This window comes from Amblyraja radiata, chromosome 38 (genome assembly GCF_010909765.2).
Source record: "Amblyraja radiata isolate CabotCenter1 chromosome 38, sAmbRad1.1.pri, whole genome shotgun sequence".
NCBI lineage: Eukaryota > Metazoa > Chordata > Chondrichthyes > Rajiformes > Rajidae > Amblyraja > Amblyraja radiata.
Genome location: NC_045993.1, coordinates 7625030 through 7646310, shown reverse-complemented (window position 1 = coordinate 7646310; position 21281 = coordinate 7625030). Strand labels below are relative to the sequence as shown.

General features: G+C 41.7%; 1 protein-coding gene across 6 annotated transcripts in view; it reads right to left on the bottom strand.

Moving 5' to 3' along the window:
• cnot3 (CCR4-NOT transcription complex subunit 3) overlaps window positions 1–21281 on the bottom strand; it is a 91111-nt gene that overhangs the window by 26550 nt on the left and 43280 nt on the right. For all 6 annotated transcript variants that reach the window (XM_033013391.1, XM_033013392.1, XM_033013388.1 and 3 more), the window contains 8 exons: window positions 17900–17967; window positions 15834–15901; window positions 14665–14739; window positions 9539–9628; window positions 7551–7679; window positions 6252–6278; window positions 6065–6133; window positions 1347–1566 (listed from right to left, as the gene is read on the bottom strand). In XM_033013391.1, the coding sequence (XP_032869282.1) occupies window positions 1347–1566; window positions 6065–6133; window positions 6252–6278; window positions 7551–7679; window positions 9539–9628; window positions 14665–14739; window positions 15834–15901; window positions 17900–17924 (703 nt within the window). In that variant the 5' untranslated portion in view covers window positions 17925–17967. The remainder of the gene's footprint in view (window positions 1–1346; window positions 1567–6064; window positions 6134–6251; window positions 6279–7550; window positions 7680–9538; window positions 9629–14664; window positions 14740–15833; window positions 15902–17899; window positions 17968–21281) is intronic.

The window sequence follows — 21281 nt, the reverse complement described above, 5'->3', positions numbered from 1 at the left end:
CAACATTGCTGTACTCAACGTCATTAACTAGCTAAATAAGCCAATTCAAAGTCCTTTTCTCAGCTGTTTGCAACTTTAGAAGTCTTCCTTAAACTATCAATCTTAATCTGGCACATTATCTTGAGTTTCTGTTGATAGTAACCTTTAATTCCTGAAAATTAATTTTCCTAATAGCTACTGAGTTATTTGTTGCCCATATAAAGAACATGTTGACTACAATTATCCCCCTGACATTTAACATCCAGATTTTTCAACCACAATCAGTTTTATCTCATTCAATAAATGGTTTAGCTGATATCAGCATTTGCTACTTCAGTTTAACCAGGTTTCCAACATTTCCAACAACACACCATACAATTTATCTGTCAAACCCTTGTAATTTGTATTCCTTTGTTCGTACTGCAACTTTATATTGCATTCTCTCTCTGTGCCACATGGTGGAGCAGCACAGTGGCGCGGCAGAAGAGTTGCTGCCTTACAGCACCAGAGACCAAGGTTCGATCCAGACCACGGGTGTTGTCTGTATGGAGTTTGTACGTTCTCCCTGTGGCCTCCCCGTACCAAACAGTATGCATGGGTTTTCTCCGGGTGCTGCGGTTTCCTCCCACACTCCAAAAACACACAGGTTTGTAGGTCAATTGGCTTTGGTAAAATTGTCAATTAAGTCTGAAGAAGGGTTTCGGCCCGAAACGTTGCCTATTTCCTTCGCTCCATAGATGCTGCCTCACCCGCTGAGTTTCTCCAGCATTTTTGTCTACCTGTAAATTTTCTCTAATGTGTGTAGGATAGTGTTAGTGTGCGGGGACTGCTGGTCGGCGCGGACCCGGTGGGCCGAAGGGCCTAATTCCTCACCGTATCTCTAAACTAACAAACTATAGTTGTAAAATATCTCCACGCCTCAATACTACTTTCTACAAAGCTACCTTATCTCAATCTATTGCAATGTAAATGAGCTGCCAATTGACAGGTAGACACAAAATGGTGGAGTAACTCAGCGGGGCAGGTAGCATCTATACAGCGCACAACGTTCTTGAGCACGTGTAGTGATTTACCAGCAATCATCTCTTCTTCTTCCTAAACTGCTTGCTAGTACGGACAACAACTGACAACAGCCTGTTGGACATTTTACATGGTACAAAGATAAAATATATCAAATCAGTTCAACAAAATTCAACTCAAGCTGTTGTAATTCATTATTGCAATCAATAATATAATTATTATGTTAAAATCAAAACGTTAATGTTAAAATAATGTTAAAATCTTCCACCAGTGGGCACGGTTAACACATGCACACACACACAATTTCCAATGAGTCAGTTTAGTAATTTGGCTGAAAATAGTCTTACCTATGTCCTCAAGATCAAGATCATCGTATAAAAACTCATTTTCCTTAAAGTCTGGGTCCTGAGAGGAATCAACATAGTATTCAACGTCATCTTTGATCTTCTTAATCTGGTCCACTTCTATTGTGCTGTTGTCTAACATGCGTAGGAGAGTTTCCAGCATTTTAATGTGGTACCTGTGTCTCTCGATGTAATGCTTCAATTCTTCTAGCCTGTCCTGTTTCTGCAGGAGGATTTCCATGGATTAGATAAAAAGCTGAGCAATCGGATCATCGTATTTAAATCTTTTAACCAGTCTCGGAAGGCTCATCATCAGCAGCCCCCAATTATTATTTCAAGAGTAGTGTACGTTCACTCATTTTGTGTCATTAGTGGAGAGACTGGGAAACAAAGTTCAGTTAGTCCATCAATGATGATTTGCAATCTACCATATTAAAATTCAACAGCTTGCGTTTAGATCCCTATCCAATTGGTCAGCCAAAATACTGACTTTAGAAATGTATTTACAGTCACTTTAGAGGGAAACACAAAGGTTAATTTGTATAAATCAAGAACCCACAAACAGTGATAACACTGATCAATTAATCTGTTTTGGAGTTGTTAGTTGAAGGATAAATATTAGCAGGACACTGGAAGAAAACACTGTTGTTTTCACAAAGTGCCGTAGTATATTTTATACCTATCTGAATAGAGAGGTGCTGATTCAGTTTAATGTCTCACCCAGAACCCTGAAGCATCTGACACTCCAGTAAGTGGTCTTACACTGAAGAGTCAGCAAAGATTATGAGCCTCAAGGTTTGTACCAAGATAACGGCTCGAACCCACAATCTTTTGATTCCAAGGTGACAGTGTCGACAACTGTGCCAAGATGACACAGCCTCACACCCGTGACATATTCACAGAGGGTTTCTGACATGGAACCTTGGTGGAGGTCCTACGCACCTCTGCGAATAATCCGCTGTTGCTTGGCTGCCAGGCAGAAATGTCACGGTGCATCTTTTAAACTGCGTAAGACATACCAAACAGTATGCTCGACACTCACAATGCAGATCCAAAAGCTGTTTGAAAACGCATTTATTAAAAGTACCGCAATAAATAAAAATTGTAATTGTAATTGTGTAGGGCGGCACGCTGACACAGTGGTACACAGTGGTAGAGTTGCTGCCTTACAGCACTTGCAGCGCCAGAGACCCGGGTTCAATCCCGACTACGGGTGCTGTCTGTATGGAATTTGTACGTTCTCCCCCTGACCTGTGTGGGTTTTCTCCGAGACCTTCGGTTTCCTCCCACACTCCAAAGACGTACAGGTTTGTAGGTTAATTAGCTTGGTATAAGTGTAAAATTGTCCCTAGTGTGTTGGATAGTGTTAATGTGCGGAGATCGATGGTCGGTGTGGACTCGGTGGGCCGAAGGGCCTGTTTCAGCGCTGTATCTCTAAAAGTAAAAACTAAACTAAAGGTTTAATTAAACTAAACTGAAGGAACTGCAGATGCTGGAAAATCCAGGTAGACTAAATTAGGTAGACTAAAATGCTGGAGAAACTCTGCGGGTGAGACAGCATCTACGGAGCGAAGGAAATAGGCAACGTTTCGAGCCGAAACCCTTAAAAGGGTTTCGGCCCGAAACGTTGCCTATTTTCTTCGCCCCATAGATGCTGCCTATTTCCTTCGCTCCATAGATGCTGCCTCACCCGCTGAGTTTCTCCAGCAATTTTGTCTACTAAACTAAAGGTTCTTGTTTTTACAATAGATTTGGTAATGGTACTAAATCAGACTATAAATACCATCAGAGTGTATTTGTATAGCGTCTTTGGCATAGAAGAGCGGCCCACACGACAAAATTAAAAAAGACGCAGTTTTACAGCACCTTTCAGTATGTTTCCAAGTGCTTTGCAACAAATTAAGTCATTTGGAAATTTAGGCTCTGTTGTTGTAATGCAGGAGACCTGGCAGCCAATTTGCACGCATCAACATCCCATAATCAGTAATGTGACATGGACAGGTTAAGGTTTATTTCAGTAATGTTGAATTAGCAAATAAATTTTGTTCGAGGTGATAACTCCCCAAAAGATTGGTTTGGGATTTTTTACATTCACCTGACGAGCTCTTGAACCTGAGTTTAACATCCAAAAGGTGGTGCTTGCAGCAAAGGAGTGCTCTTTCAAAATACAACACAGTTCCAGGCTTAGCTTTTCAGTATAAGCTTCTGAAGCAGTTTGTGCTGCTTGAGGCTTCTGACTCAGAGGCACGTATGACACACAAGGTTTCAGAGAAGTACAAACAAAGGTGAGAATGTCAATAACAGTGCCATGCTGACACACGCTCAGATCCATTTATTCATAAGAGGTGTTTAAGGGACCGCTTTTCGGAGCTTCCCCAACGGCGACTTCACCCGCCCGAGTTGCGGGGTTGAAGAGTTCCTGGAGCGGGGCCTTACATCACCGCCCCGCGCGGCTTGGAATGGCTGCGGGACTTTGCCAGCGCCCGCCCGGGGCTCCAACACCAAGACCCGGTGCGTGGCCTTGCATCACCCGGCGCGGCGTTAATGGCCGCGGGACAATTGCCATTGACTTTGACTCTGACATCGGGAGGGGAATGGGAAGTGCAGGGGAGAGATAAGTGTTTGCCTTCCATCACAGCGAGGAGGCGATGCGCTGTGATGGATGTTTGTGTAAATTGTGTTGTGTCTTGGTTCTTTTTTGTGTGTATGACTGCAGAAACAACATTTCGTTTGAACCCCTTGGGGTTCAAATGACAAATTAAAAAAATTGTATTGTACAAGGAACTGCAGATGCTGGAAAATCGAAGGTACACAAAAATGCTGGAGAAACTCAGCGGGTGCAGCAGCATCTATGGAGCGAAGGAAATAGGCAACGTTTCGGGCCGAAACGTTGCCTATTTCCTTCGTTCCATAGATACTGCTGCAGCCGCTGAGTTTCTCCAGCATTTTTGTATTCATAAGAGGTCTCTGACAGGGAAATTAATTCCTATCTACTTCTGTGAACAAAACGGTCACTCTTTTCTTCTGAAGGTTGCTAAGCGGGGTGATCAGACATTTTATCTTGGGGAATGGTTAGGTGAAGGAGGATGAGTGACACGGTGTGAAGGGGGGGGGGGGGGGACATGGGGATGGGTCACCTGGTGGTATGCACATAATGAGATGGGGAAGTGCGAGGACACATATGGTGGCAAGAAAGCAGCATTGGGGCAAAGATGCTGAGTCCACATTGCATTCTCTCCCCCACATTTGTCCTCCCAGGATTGTATTGGAGGTAAGAGGACAGTTTGAAGTGGGAGGAAAGATGGGTGACGTTGACAGAGTCAGGGTGCATTGGGTTGAGTGATGAGAATATTAGGAGAAGTAAAGAGAATGGGCACAAGGGTGTCGATGACAAGTTGGGTTGTTGGGGTTGTATCGGAGAGAAAAGCCGGCTGCTGAGGGGAAAAGGGACAGCTGATTTGACGATGAGTCCCCAGTATTTGTGTTTATCATTGAGTTCTTGCAGGACACAGGTAGCTCTGGACATCAATCTTGACCTACTCTGGTGCATCCAGAATAGGTGCGCACCTAAATCGAAGCCTGCGCTAGCCTGTCTCTGCTCATCAACAGGGACCTTTCCAGCTGTTGGCTCCATTTAATGTCTGTACATCGGGTGTCAAAGCTGCAGGCCCATGAGGATTCAGCGACCTGGAAGGTGTCTGGGCAAGCACTTGAGATGTTTCCAGATATGATGAGCTGAAGAGTTTTGGATGAGCTGACTTAAAGAAGGACAGAACTGGTTTAGCGCAGTCTGGAGATGACAGAGATGGGTGAGAAATGTCACGACTGCAGCAGTCTATGAAAAGAATAGCATATATGGATAAGAAGTGCAGCTTTGGGTTTAGCAGGGTCCTGCAATTGCTAATAGTCTGGTTCTGTTTAAGACTGTGGATGGAGAGAAGAATTAAGGATGATGACAAATGGGCAGAGTTTGCAGCAGGGACTGCAGGTGATGTTTTAATTAGACACATTTTCTATTCTATGTCAACACATTCTTGTGGCATTTTTAACCTAGAATATAATAAGGAAATAATTCTTGACAGCAACACGACCACAATTAAAACAATGAAGGTTGATGCATATGGGGAATGAATAATCGGAAAGCATTACTGTACAAGATCAACAATGGGTACTTTACCATGGAGTTTACAGTAGCAAGTGTGCAGCGCAAAACATAGAGCTATTCGGTAAACCGTTAACAGGAGTGAGACTTTCCCAAGGGGTGGAAGATTGCAACCTTCACGTGGTCCGCCCTGTTTCGACTAATGCAATCAACTCGACGTGCACAAACGGAAGATCAAATAGAACAAGTTGTCCTACAACTTTAGGCTGTGCACGCCACATGAAAGAAGAAGAAGACTTTCCCGACACATTACAGAAACAGGAATGCAAGAGGCATACGGAGTGACACGGCAAGAGGAATATGAGACATACTCAGACCACGCAGTAGCTGGGATGTGAGTAGCAGAACACAACTATTAGTAATATGCAGGGGATTGAGGAGTTAGCGAGAAGTTTGCATGTGTGTTTGCAGGAAATTGAGTATACATAGTAACAGAAATTTAAGTTGTACGCACCAGGTTTTTCAGTAACAAGCATTAAACAAATGCTCAACATTATCCAATAACAGGCACATATGTTCAAGATAAACATGTAAACTGAATGAAAGCACTTATTCCTACCTCTTTCTCACCCTTTTTTTTCCTTGTCACCGCTGACAATGTTTCCATTTCACTTTCAAAGAGATCAACCTGGGAAGGGCAACATGATTATCTTCATTGATCCGAACAGTGTAAGCAAGAGGCTCAAAAATAAATCAACAATAATGAGGCTAAAATAATCTCAAACTAAATTAACCATTCCACTCACCTGCATATTTAAAGAGTCTATCGTATTCTGAAATGGAAGACGACACATTGCGGGATGGGGAGGGAAAGAAAAAGAGATTTATGAGATTAATTAGAATCACTTTCTAAACATCAGAAATGATGCACATAAGAAAGACTGCTGTCAAAAGTTCTTTGCCAGAGTGTAGCGGTGCAGGGCGGTACACAGGGGAGTAGATTACGCTGACAATCTTGTAACAAACATCGGTAAGTAGAGCATCAGTTAAGTAGAGACGTCTTTTCCAGATGGTCGTAACAAAACATTAATCCAACAACTCAGGCATTCATGATCAACCAAAAATGTAATCAAAGAATGGGTCTAATAACTACTGAAATATCAGCTCCAAACCAGGGGTCGGTGCCATAAGACAAGTTTTTTTAATCTTAATTGCTTTGGAAATTTATTGGAAGGTAATAGTTACAAACACCGACAGGGAGAATGTAACTGCAAATCGGCTTTATAGGTAAGATTTCCAATTGGACCAGGCTTGAAATCCAGAGATATTCCAGGGCCGTTTCAGCCACCTACTCATGCTAACATTCTCCCCTTCATGTTCCTAACTGATATTCTACTACAACATTGAGCAGCACACTAAGTTAATGCAGCACCACTTGTGGGTAAATGGACGGTGGCTGTTTCTAGTAACTAAGCCCACACCTGGGGAAGACTGGGTAACATCAGATAGAGGTGACAGTGGTATAATACCGCCAGCAGAAACAGCGTTTACAACAGGCTTGTAAACAAAGAGCAACGATTTTCATTGATTAGTGCGTTTCAAACAATAAAACTTCCCAGGCAGTGGAAGGTTAGATTGTCATCCTCTTGTTTTGCAGTGTGAAGTAGCTAAGATTGAAATAAAAAGGGCCAAAGGGAAGCATTCTCAGAAATGAATTTAAGATATAAAAGAGAAGGAAACAAGGAAGCGAGACCAGCAGCATTCCTGAAGTGGGAACTTCAGACTCACCACTTACTCTCCTCTTCCCTGAATGTTACTGACATCCGGGATCAGTGGCATTGGGATTTCGCAGACTGATTGAAGTGTGTCGACAAATGTTTAAGCATTTAAAACTATCCCAACGTTTAAGAAACATGTGGACAAGTACATAAATAGGACAGGTTTAGAGGGATATGGCCAAAAGAATTAGGTAGGACTGGTGTAGATGGGACATGTTGGTCGGTGTGTGCAAGTTGGGCCAAAGGGCCTGTTTCCACACTGTATGATTCTATAACTAAACAGCACTGCGCCTCTGGAAAGTCTCTGACTGCCCTGCCATCACTTACCGTCAACCACTGACAGATTTCTTCCTTCTCCTTCTGTGCAGGATCCACCTTTGTCGCCGATCCCAGCCCTTCTTTAGAATAGGCTTTGGTCTTTGTTTCTCTCTCCACTATCTTGAACCTTTCCATTTGCTTTATAGAAAAGATTTAAATACTTGAACTGCAAACTCAGATTTCAAAATTGTACCCTGCATTCTCTATAGCCCAGCCCACTTTGCTTCCCTGCCATCAACCTCCTTCGGCTGACCAAGACATGCCACAGACTCCTCCGAGACTGACTGACATGGGCTACGCTCACAGGGAGGTGACAGATTTTCTTCTCACTCTCGCAGGTGGAAGTCTGAACAATCAAAAAATAACCATAGGAGAACAGGTCAATCTCCCAACAACAGAAGCCAGCAGATTTGAATGTCAAGGTGGCCCACCATTCAAGCCTGAAACCTCTGCATAACATGGGGATGCACAGAGCCTATTTAGGCCTCTCCAGTACTGAATTAGAACCACAATATTAATATAAATATTACCAGCAAAACACATCAAACAGATGACTTCAATAAAAAATAAAAAACTCATTCTGCGGGCAAGTACGTCACACAGGCGCATCAACGAAATTTGCATGCAGCAGCCAAGTGCCGGTTACATACGGTACAGGGACAAGGGGGTGTCTGTATTATTCTGCCAAAAACAAGCAGGAAGTGGGGCTTTAAAAAAAGTGGGCTGTGTTAAACATGACAGTAAGAAACGCACAAAAGGTTCCCGCAGTCTTACTGAGGACAGTTGTCCAATATCAGGGTTGACACTGAAACCAAAGGGGAAGGTATTTTTAGACCATATGACCTAGGAGCAGACTTGGGCCATTTGGCCCATTGAGTCGACACACCATTCGATCATAGCTGATCTATTTTTCCCTCTCAACCACATTTTCCTGCCTTCTACCTTGGACACCATTATATAGAAACATAGAACATAGGCGCAGGAGTAGGCCTTTTGGCCCTTTGAGCCAGCACCGCCATTCAATATGATCATAGCTGATCATCTAAAATCAGTACCCTGTTCCTGCTTTTTCCCCATAGAAGGAATATGGGATTCTGTTAGCCCTATGAGCTATTTCTAACTCTCTCTTGAATACATCCAGTGAATTGGCCTCCACTGCCCACGGAGCATCTGTAGATGTTATCCTTGACATCATGGATGACCCACTTACACTTCAGTTCTGTGTGTGCTAAGGTGGCTGAAGAAGCTAATATAGGATCCACAGATTCTGCTACAGGTGGGGCAAAGTTGCTCACAGGCAGATGTGTTAGCATAGCAGGTGATGCATTCTTTTCACCATTTATATTGGATTTCTATGCATTCCCAGCAGATGAATTCAGTTCCTTGTGTCATTTTAAACATTCCTGTCTTTTTAGGTTGCCATGGACCTGAGATTTCCATATGATTTAGGAGTTGGATGGGGGGGGGGAGGTGTAGTGAAATGTGACACTATAGAATTAAGAATCTATCAATCTCCCCTTTAAAAATACCCAATGTCTTGGCCTCCACTGTCGTCTATGGCAATGAATTCCACGGATTTATCACCCTCTAGCTAAGGAAATTCCTCCTCATTTGTAGGAACCGCTTGTACTAACTGCAGAAAGGGGAGGTCAGAATTTACTAAGTACAGGCCAGATTATGTCAATTTTCTAGTTGGCACTATGCTCACTGAATGCATACAAAATGTAACTGCATTATAACTGTGCTTTAGAACAATGTTGCGGGAGTCAATTTTCTCCTCACTGTTTGATGCGCATGGGCATTATAGCAAATGACAGGAAGGTCAAGGGGAAAGTTCCCATGAGCAAGGATGTGCTGTCTTACATAACATGAAAATGCATCATATGATGGGGGACACAGTAAAAGAAGTGCCAGGAGGTACCAGACATGATGTGACTGAGCTAACAGGTGCTATGGAATGGAGCAATGGCACTCGAGGATGCCAGGTGACATATTACCGTCTCAATTAGTTTCCTGTTTTCTTGCAGCTGCCTCTTGTCTTTAATTTCGTTGGAGGCCACCCATGTCTTTATTTGGTCTCGCAACCTCTGTAGACATAAAAGACAACAATGCAATCAAATTGAATTGATATTGTACGCAAGAATGAAAGGTATACCGTCTACTGCTTTTTTGTGTAAATCTATATTGTCTCCCAAGTATGTTTGAGAAAAGAACATCGTTTTAATGGAAAACTAGAGGAAAATGTTTGTTCCAAACTGGGATGACACATCTGTGTAGTCCTCTCGGCAGTCTCCTTATTCGTTCATTACTTTGAATGCCAATGATTCTTCCTAAATGCTCTATTTAACAAATATTTTTACAGGTTCACAAATAGTTTTGCTATGGGGGAATTCATCTCAAAACTCGGTTTAATATTTCAGTCACACCTAAAAGCAGTAGATTTTGTGAAACTCTCCGTCATGTTCAAGGAGGCATACGTCAGATATAGACAGCTGGGATCAAGTGAATCCCTGGATGAAAAGGAGACTGGAAATAGCTTCTTTAGCAGACAAGGAGAACCAGGAGATTTTACAAGTATATTAAGGGCAAAATAGTAACTATGGAGATAATTACAGGGCCCCTTAAAGATCAACGACATTGTTAATGTGTGGAGCCACAGGAGATGGGTAAGGTGTTAAATGAATCATTTCTCGTGTATTTACAGAGAAAGACAGGGATGCTAGAGAAGTTGGGAAAGTTAATAGTGAAAGCTTGGAAGATAATCGACATAACATAAAAGGTGCTGGAGGTCTTAAAGCTCACATAGATAAATCCCTGGGACCTGATCGAGTGTATCCTAGCACCTCGTGGGAAGCTGGGAAGAAATTGCAGAGACTCTGGCAGAGACAGTTATTTCATGGATAGCATGAATGTGGTGACTGCTAAGTGGCTAAAGTGTGCATCTATTTAAGAAAAGCTGCGAGGAAAAGCCTGGGAACTACAGACAATCAGTCTAACATCAGCGGTGGGTAAGTAATCAGTGGAGATTCTGAGTGACAAGATCTACATGTATTTGGAAAGGCAAAGAGTGATTACGGATAGTCAGCATGAATGCATGTGTGGGAAATCATGTCTCATGAATTAGATTGATTGTTTTGAAGAGTGACCGAGGGCAGAACAGAAGATATCTACATAGACTACACAGCAAGACCATTAACAAGGTGCCGCCCTGTAGGCTGTCTGGAAGATTACATCACATGGGATCCAGGGCAAGCTAGGTAACTGGTTACAAAATTGGCTTGAAGGCAGGGAAGAGAGGGTGGTTGAGGAGATTTTCTTCCACATTGGACACCAGTGATCATTATTTGTTATTTATTTATATTAATGATTTGGGTGTGAATGCAGATGGCATGGTTAGTAAGTTTGCATTTGACACTAAAGGTGGGGTATAGTGAAAGTAAAGAAGATTATCTAAGATTATAATGGGACCTTGATGGACTGGGCAAATGTCAAAAATGTTTTATTGTCATATGTCCCAGAACGGAACTATGAAATTCTTACCTGCTGAGGAATAGCAGATTGGTTTAATTTAGATAAGTGTGAGGTGTATTTTGGTAAGACAAATCACGTCAGGACTTTTCAGTAAATTATCGGGCCGCAAGAGGGCTGTAGAACAGAGAGGCTTAGGATGGCAGGAACATAGTTCCATGAAATTGCTGACAAGAGTAGTGAAGACAGTGTTTGGCATACGATACGATGGAACTTTATTGTCAGAAGGCATGCTTGCCTTCATCAATCAGGATATTGAATACAGGCATGGGTTGTCTTTAACAACGGTACAAGATGTTGGTAGGCCACATTCAGAGTACTGTGTACAGTTTTGGTCGCCCTGCTACAGGAAGGATGTCATAAAGGTGCAAACAAGATATATTTAAGAGAGAGTTAGATATAGCTCTTAGGGCTAACGGAATCAAGGGATATGGGGAGAAAGCAGGAACAGGGTATTGATTTTGGATGATCAACAATCATCATATGCTGGCTCGAAAGGCCGAATGGCCTACTCCTGCACCTATTTTCTCTACACAAGGATGTTACCAGGTCTGAAAGGTTTGATTCACAAGAGGTTAAATAGGCTGTGTATTTTTTCCTTGGAGCATACAAGGATGAACAGTGACTTTAGAGAAGTTGATAACATCATGAGGGGCACAGACAAAGTGAATAGCCACAGTATTTTCCTCAGGGAGGGGTGTCGAAAACAAGAGGGTGTAGGATTAAAGTGAAACGGAGAAGATTTAAAAGGGGCCCAAGAGGCAACTTTTTTTTCCACAGAGGATGTGTGGTCCATATAGGGAATAAGCTGCCAGTAAAAGTGATGAGAGGCAGGTACAGTTACGACATTTAAAAGGCAATTGGCAGGTACATGGATAGGAAAGGTTTGGAGTGATATGGGCGAGGCACAGGCAAGTGGGGCTAGCCCGGTTGAGCAACGTGGTCGGCATGGACGAGCTGGGCTGAAGGGCCTATTTCCATGCACTATAATAGTTCTATGTTTCTATCCCCTCCATCCTGTATACACCACCCGCTGTTTATCCAAGTACTTATTTGTGAATTTCTAGTTCGTTCCAGCATGACAAGGATGAGCTCAAACACTTTTATATTCTTCCTTTTGAAGCTAGGGAAGTACACGACTGAACCAGATGAGGCTCATTTTGTACTAAAATCTATTCTTTTCATTCTACTACATCTCTTTGACACAGATTGAGACCATCCTTCACATTCTTGAGTTCATGCTGACCAGATACTTAATTCTACCACCCACAATAAAATTACAGATATGTGTGTATCTGGGGCAAGGGTATTCCTCTTACTTGCTGCTGCCACTTCATCGTCTACAATAGTTAAATTAATAGTGTGACGGAATATTCTCCGCTGCTTAGATCAATGTAGCTCCAACAAGAATCTCAACACTATCTGAGACAAAGCAGTTCCATTTGATTAACATCCAATCCTCCATTCTAAAGGGCCTGTCCCACTGTACGAGGTAATTCAAGAGCTCTCCCGAGTTAAAAAAAAAATCAAACTCATGGTAAGCACGTAGAATGTACGTAGCGGGTACGTCGGAGCTCGGGACGTCTCTTAGCGGCTCGTAACGCTAACGGCAGGTACTCGGGAAACGCGATAAGCTCGTGAAGATTTTTCAACATGTTGAAAAATGTCCATGAGAGCCCCGAGTACCTACGAGCGGCTATTACCGTAATTCTCTGAGTTCGAATCAGGGGAAACTCAGAAGAACTCTTGATTTACCTTGTACAGTGGGACAGGCCCTTAAACATTCTCTCACACCACCAAAATGTATCACAACAACTCACCATGAATCCTTTGAAACACAAACGCCTGAACTCTACCATCTAGAAAGGATGGCGTCCAACACATGGGGAAATAACCACTTGTTAGCTCCTCTTCCTAATTTGGGTTCATGCTGCTGTTTCATCATTGTTGTAAGAAAAAACAATGGAACACTCTGCCTATTAACATTGTGGTAGCAACTTCACCAAATGGACTCAAGAATATAATTTACCACCATTTTCTCAAGGACTATTAAGAATGGCAATAATGGTAATAATAAGGTGGCCTTGCCAATGATGTCATACACATCGATCAAAATATTTTATCTAGTCATTATCTAACCTGTTTATCAAATGCAGCTTTCAATCAACTCTAAATCCTTGGGATAACATGACCCCCTCACTGAGTGGCTTTAACATTAGTGAGGCCTGTAAAGCTGCAAATGCAGCACCCCAGCACACCGATTCAGCCAATGAAGACAATAGGTCTGAGAGAATGTCAGAATGGTGCAACGCCTGTTCTGTTGTGTCACAATTCACAGCTTTTGACAAAAATCAAACCATTCATATTCACATCAGAACCACGAATTTCTGCTACATTCCAAGCCAGGGATCCTTCAGTGCCATGGTCTCATGCTCAGCTTTAAATTGGTGTTTGTACTAACAATATGCTGGACAGCAAAAAGATGCCATGGAGGAGTGAGTATCAGGAAGGAGAATTAAAAGATGGAATTGCATTCTGCACAAAAATAAACTTATTGTTTTCACACATTATCATATTGGTTGGAATCACACCGAGCATAAAACACAAAACTGCATTCGCCTATAGGTTCACATGGAGAGTGTGGGTTCTGACAATATCAGTCATGCATATGCTGTATAATTTAAACTGTTCTGGCACACATATATGTGAAGTTGGCAACATTTGAGGGGATAGGGTAGGGATATGAGAAACGCAAGCTATTTGTTACAGAGAATGTTGCCTGGATTAGAGCGTTTCAGCTTCACAGAGAGGTTGGATAGACTTGGATTGTTTTCTCTGGAACTTTAGAGGTTGAGGGGAGGCTTGATAGAAGTATATAATATTGTGAGATGCAAAGATAGCGTTGACCAAAACTTTTTCCCCAGGGTGGAAATATCCAAAACTAGAGGGCATAGCTATAAGGTGAGAGGGGATAAGTTTAATGAAGTTGTGTAGGCCAAGTTTTTTTTACACGGAGAATGGTGGGGGCCTGGAACGTATTGCTTGGGGTGGTGGTGGAGGCAGGTACAATGGTGAATATGTATAAACACTGCTGTAATTTCTACATGGTGAAGCCAAAATGTATAACCTAAATGTATAGCCAAAATGCCTTTATTAAAATCTGACAATGTGCACTTTAACCACATCTCATTTTTTCTATTACAAATCTGAAATTGTGGAGTACAGAGGCAAATAAATAAATGATAAGGTCTTTGTCCCAAACATTATGGAGGGCATTGCAAGAGGCTTTTAGACAGGCACATGTAATGCAGGGAATAGAAGGATATGGATCAAGTGTTAGCAGATGAGATCAGTTCAGCTAGGCTTTATGTTCAGCACAAACATTGTGGGCCGAAGGGCCCATTCCTGTGCTGTGCTGTTCTAAACTCTAGATTAACGGTGTAAATTCACAATCTGTCTGCTTGCGCCAGTGATCTCCACTCTTCGAACAGTGCTGCACCAAACCTACCAACTTCCTGAGAGGGCAGCAAAGAATAGCCTCTTCAGTACCTAAGGCAGTAGATGGTCAAACAAAGCTTTGTTTATTTTCTCTCACCTGTAGTTTCTTAATTTCCTTCTTCAGGTCAGCTTCATATTTTTCTTTCTGATTTGCATTTGCTGCGCTGTGAACCTGATCACAAGAAGATTGTTAGAATGGGTCATCGCTCAACCAAGCCTACCTACCTCACGTGACCGGTTCAGCATTCCCAGAGTTTCTGTTTATGCTATGCACAGTTAAATGTAGCTTTGATAAACAAGTCATGATATTTAAGGTCACTTACCCATCTGTACTCTTAAAATGCAGTGAAATCCAGATTCTTATGTTTTAATTTGCAATTAAACATGTGGTCTGAGGGGAATTGAAGGGAATGTGAGGTAAAATAAAATGGGATCTGTGATGGATTGGGAGCTTGATAATCAGCATGGACTTGGTGGGCCAAAGAGTTTTTATGCTCAGTGGCTCTTTGGCCCTAAGTAGCACAAATCGTCAGTAAGTGAATTTAAGAAATTGCCTTTAAAGTAATTAGTTCCATAGAAATGGTGAATGTGCCGTGTAACACTTCATTTCAAAATGTCCCATCCCCTTACCCACTCCAAACCTTTTTGATTATGAACTGGGGCAAGGGCAGGTTTGGAGTGGGGAGAGTAGGCAGAGGGCGTATGTTTGTTACCATATTTAGTTTGTTAACAAACAAGGTAAGCCAGACAATGAAAACATCAAAAGAGATGCTGCCTGTCCCGCTGAGTTACTCCAGCATTTTGTGTCTAGCTTTGATTTAAACCAGCATCTGCAGTTCCTTCCTACACTTTGAAAGGATAAAACAATATGCCGCTTTACAATTGATACGCAGAAAGAAATGGGGGCATTTCGAGGATTTCGAGGATTTTATAACAATCTTTAATAGGCAAGATTATATTTGCCTTTTGAGGGGTTAAAGTTGGAAATGTTTAAAACACTTTTTTATACATACTACACGTTTTTCTACTCTCTGCTATCTCTTTCTTTCTTATTTCTCTCTTTAAAATAATAAAAAATGAAGTTGTACAGAGAAAAAAAAAGAGAGGAAAAAAAAGTTGGAAATATTTGCTAATGGGGTATAACTAGCAAATCTAGAAAATGGTTCAATGGTTCCTGGCATCTAGAAGTGGGCACCCAATGAAAAGATTATGGGCCTCTGAGCCAGTAGGTATAGGAATGGAACAGCCAACTTTCACCAACTCTACCTTTTGCCAGATGTCTTCGAAGGTTTCCACACCCTCACTGACTTTCTTCAGACAGCGATCAATTTCTCCTGCCGAATACAAAAAATAATTGAAGGAATCAGCCTTTCATTTGAACTAAAGTTTCCACTCGAGCTTGTAATGATTCAATATTCCAAGTTACATTCAATCTGGTGGGATCTGAGGGCGGAATGTCACCCCCACCTCCAATCAAAACCGTAAACAATAACTTTAGTTAATCTAGGAACATATTGCAGTATATGAATTACAGTCACTTATTTTAACAATAGGGCGGCACAGTGGCGCAGCGGTGGAGTCGCTGCCTTACAGCGCCAGAGACCCAGGTTCGATCCTGACCACGGGGTGCTGTCTGTATGGAGTTTGTACATTCTCCCCGTGACCTGCGTTGGTCTTCTCCAGGTGCTCTGGTTTCCTCCCAAAATCCAAAGACGTACAGGCTAATTGGCTTGGTAAATTTGTAAATTGTCCCTAGCAAAGATCCTATAGCGAGCAAGATAGTCCACTCGACGAAAAAGACGTAGTACGGTCATGGGCAGATTCATGGGTAATTTTTGGCCCCATTTCCGTAACCGGCTTCCGTCTCCGCACCAAAGATCCCATAGGATACTAGTGCGGAGACGGAAGCCGGTTACGGAAACATCCTCGTAAAAATAAAAGTTATTTGGTAAAAATCTTCTCATTTTCAGAATTTTAATTTATTAACACAAACTGTTCCCCCGCGACGTTGATTACACTGCGAGTCGAGTCGGGTCGGGTCGGGTCCGGTTACGGAAATGGATGAAAAAAAGGCCCACGTTCCGTTGCATACTACACGTCAGCCCATTGCATTTAGCAGGAGTGGTCCATCTTGCTCCGCTATAGGATCTTTGGTCCATAGTATGTGTAGGATAGTGTGAGTGTGCGGGGATCGCTGGTTACCATGGAATCGGTGGGCCGAAGGGACTGTTTTCACGCTGCATTTCTAAACTAAACTAAACCAAACAGGACAGAGGCAGCTAAAAATGTGTTTAAAGATGCACATTCCAAATAATATAGAATGGTATCTGGTACATTAGTCAATGATTCACTTTATTGGAATACATTTCTCAATGCCCCTTCTTCTCAAATCCCTCACACCTTTTGCTCAGCAGGATCACACTGACTGCTCAGCACCTTATCCCGAAACTCTATCATTGACTACTCTATCCAATGTGTCTCCAGCCCCTCTGTATGACTTTCTTCCCCTCCTTCTCCTCACCAACATGCGCCACTTCCCCCTCAGCCCCTTGAACAACTCCTGCAACTTTCCCTCAAAGACCTGCTTGAACTCTACAATGCCTATATTTGTATAGAGTTTGAGAGACTCTCTCCATCGTGAAGCATTGTAATTGCAGAGTGAGGATCACACCCAGCATCTGTTGATGATCAACAGCATCTGGTGATCATCAGCAAATCTATAATCACAGCAGTTTTCTAAAACTGTTATTAAAATCATCCTTGATCAGAATAAAGCTTGGCAGCACATGAGCCACTGGTTCTCTTTAGAATTCGGTATATTCCACACGGACTGATAACAATTTGCAATCGTGACATGAAAATACAAAGAAGCCATTCTGAAAGTTCCTTTGTCTTCTCTTAAGAATTTGTGTTTGGTGTTTCTTTTATTGAAGCTAAATTAACTTTTCACTCGTCTGTTACTGATCCTATAATTGGACAATATTAAAGCCATTTCTGTACTGAGCAAGAGCTGGCAAGTGGGATGGGTAAAATTAAGAAATGGATCATATTCCATAAGAATCCCCCGGGAAATTGAAAGAGTGTTTATGAGGATCTGATAAAAAATGCAATTACCATCAACCTGAATGAACCATGTGAGGGGATTTGCCCAACAGTCTGAATCAGGGAGATCAAAAATCTGCCACACTCTCTAACAAATTCAGGTATCCTTTATCACGATTCTTGCATAGACAAGACGCATAGATCCTTTGTTTTTGATATTAGAAACAGTATAACATACTGCATGTAAATGGCCCTTCCCAACAAATTGTCACAATCCACCTTGATCTTACCTTGTAATTTCCTCTTATCAGCCATGACTGAACGATCAGTCAGTGCCTTAAAACCATGCTCCAGTGCGCTGTAAGAGAGATTTACAGTTAGCAACTCTACAGATTATCATAAACGGCATTCATCACAATCAAACACAGGAAAAATCATAACAGGTAACTAACAGTCAAAAATGTAATCTGGTACATAACTCCATCACACTAATTGACCCTCAGCTCAACATACTATAATGATCCTCAACCTAATATGTCCTAAATCACAGTGTGACATTTTTAACAGAGACACTACTGCTTGGCTACATGGAAGATGTCACACCCCAATTCACTGTAATCCAAATAAAATATGACACTGTGTAACAAAAATCTAACAGGTTAGCATGCTTTGAAGTGTTACAACCCAATTTTGTTTTAATGTCAACAATTTGACACATTATAACAGCCTGACAAAGGGTCAGATCATCCACGCAGCATATGTTGGTATTGTAGAAACAAGGAGCTAGCTACTGGTATTTATCCTCTTTACAGGCTGGACAGATGGAATCGCTTTTCAAAATGGTGACCAGTTCATCCACACAAACTCCCAGAAAAGAGTTCCTGGCTTTGATGTTGGCTGGTGACTACAGGTATCAGATATGAACACTCCAAGGTTGTTCAATGTAACTAGACTGCATGGCTATAGGAGGCCTCAGTGAATGAGATCCCAGAATTGGATTCTCTGGCTCAGTTTGCGACTAGAGTGAAAGCATAGGGAAAACTTTCATTTCTATTTTTTGCTTTCTGGCTCCTGGGATGAACGTCTGCAGAATCTCAAATCCATTCATTAGGGGATTGCTCACTTTAGAAGTGAAGAAGGCAACATATATTCACTGACTAAAAACATCTATGCCAAGAAGATGTACAAAAACACTTTTTTTAAAGGATATTGGGATGAGGATAGGTGACTGAGTGGGATATCTGTTATACTGATTGTATTGGGAAGGATGATTATAGGGTGATGGGTTGTATATATGACTCAGAGATACTGTATAGTACAGGAAGGTTTTTTTATTTTTATTTTTTATTTTTGTTTCTCTCTTTTTTTGTATGGCTTTGTAAATATTTGATTAGTGTATAAATGTAAATTATTTGTTGTACATATGGAAATAGGTGTTTATAGCTGTTAAATTTGTATAAGCAGTTGAATAAGGGGTGAGAATTAATAAGCTTTGGCTTCTTCCTGCTCCTTTTCGGACACATACAATTCATTTATTTATTAATATCGTTTATGACATATTATAAATATTCTGCTTTTGTTTTTTGTATGCTGTTTCACACTTGCTTTTTATTTTTTAAATTTGTTCGAAATAAAGTTCTGGAAAAAAAAAAGAACAGTGTCCGGGAGAGAAAGGAGGTGACATGTTCATAAGGTGAGCTCCCTCTTTCCACTCAGACCCATCAACTTTTCTGCAGCTTTGCACAACACAATATTTATTTCTTACCTAAAGACCACTAACTAATAATAATTCCTGACAATTCCCTACAACCTTTTATTCACATTCACTTTATTACACTGAACATTAAGTGGCAATTTCAACCCTCATCGAAGCCAAGAATGGGAAAATGCTGGATAAACTAATGTCATGGCAGGACCAAGATAACCTCACTATGGAATTGGCTAGGTAATACAGCCACTTGGTTAGCCCTACACTCTTTAAGAATCAGACCCCATCTGAAAAATGATTTAACTTGATGACTTTACAGATGCTACTTAAAAAATAATTCATATCGATAAAATAATTTGGTGACAATTATAGATTTGTTATACTATGATAGAGCATAAAAGTATGACATTGAATACATTCTTAACACCACATTTTTTCTTAGATTGCATTTCCCAATGATGTTTGCTCTACCTCCATTATATACTAATCAAAATGTCATATTCTACCTTCGAGTTGGTTAGGTTACCAGCTACATGATTCTTTTTTAAATTACAATGGGATTCATTTTATAAAGTGGATCAATGTATTTAAGATCTGTATGCGACTGTGCTTACTACCATAATCATAATTATGAAGGAAAGTCAACTTTGAATTGCTGTAGTTTTCAGCTTTTGAAATAACAGAGATGAAAGATTCAGCACAACTGTGAAGTATCACTCAATGATGTGAAAACAAAGTTTTCTTTTAGGGAAAAAGACACAAAGTACTGGAGTAACTCAGCGGATCAGGTAGCATCCCCAGAGAACATGAAGAAGTGACTTTCGGATCGGGACCTTTCTTCAGACTTTTCTTTTGGGAAGGTGTGGGGGGGGGGGGGGGAGAAACAACAGAGACAGGCACAATACCCCATCCCCTATACGACCAGTGTGGGACTTGCTATTAGCAGTGACTTCAAAGTTCCATCATAACTCTGATGCAATTGGTGAGATGTTGCCAGGCAATACAAATAGCAGCCATTCATTCCAGTTAGGATGCCAGCAAACGGCAGGATGGATATTGCAGCCCATGCTGTTAGACGTCACAACTGACACAATGAAGCACCTACTCTTGTCAGATTATAGGCACTCAACAAACCTTAACAACTCAACACACGGTAAGAGAACAAACAGAAAGCAGCACACTAACATAGATGCTATAGTCTGACACCGTGCAACATGAACAATTCCAACTGACTGCAACATAATCACCACCACTGCCACACACACACCAAACTATGACATGCTACAACCCATTGTTCAGAAAGGAAAATCATGGTTCACTACATCACCTCAAGTCATCTCCAATTACTTTATACCATTATAAATGTTCTGGAATTTTCATTTAGACATACATGACAAACTTCTAAAAAGCAGATGGATTTTCTAAGAACAATGAGATGTTCATTAATACGGGCAGTAGAGTGGTGCCGCAGTAAGTTGCTGCCTTACAGCGCCAGTGACTCGGGTTCAATGCTGACTGCGGGCGCTGCCTGTATGGAGTTTGTACGTTCTCCCTGTGACCCCGTGGGTTTTCACCGGGTGCTCTGGTTTCCTCCCATGCTCCAAAGACGCACATATTTGTAGGTTCATTATAGAGTCAAAGAGTGATACAGTGTGGAAACAGGCCCTTTGGCCGAAATTGCCCACACCGGCCAGCTACACTAGTCCCACCTGTCCTCGTTTGGTCCATATCCCTCCAAACTTGTCCTATCCATGTCTAACTGTTGGGATAGTCCCAGCCTCAACTACGTCCTCTGGCAGCTTGTTCCATACACCCACCACCCTCTGTGTGAAAAAGGTACCCCTCAGATTATTTTCCCCTTCACAATCCTATGTCCTCTGGTCCTCGATTCCCCAACTCTGTGCGAGAGACTCTCATGATTTTATACACCTCTATAAGATCTCCCCTCATCCTCCTTCGTTCCA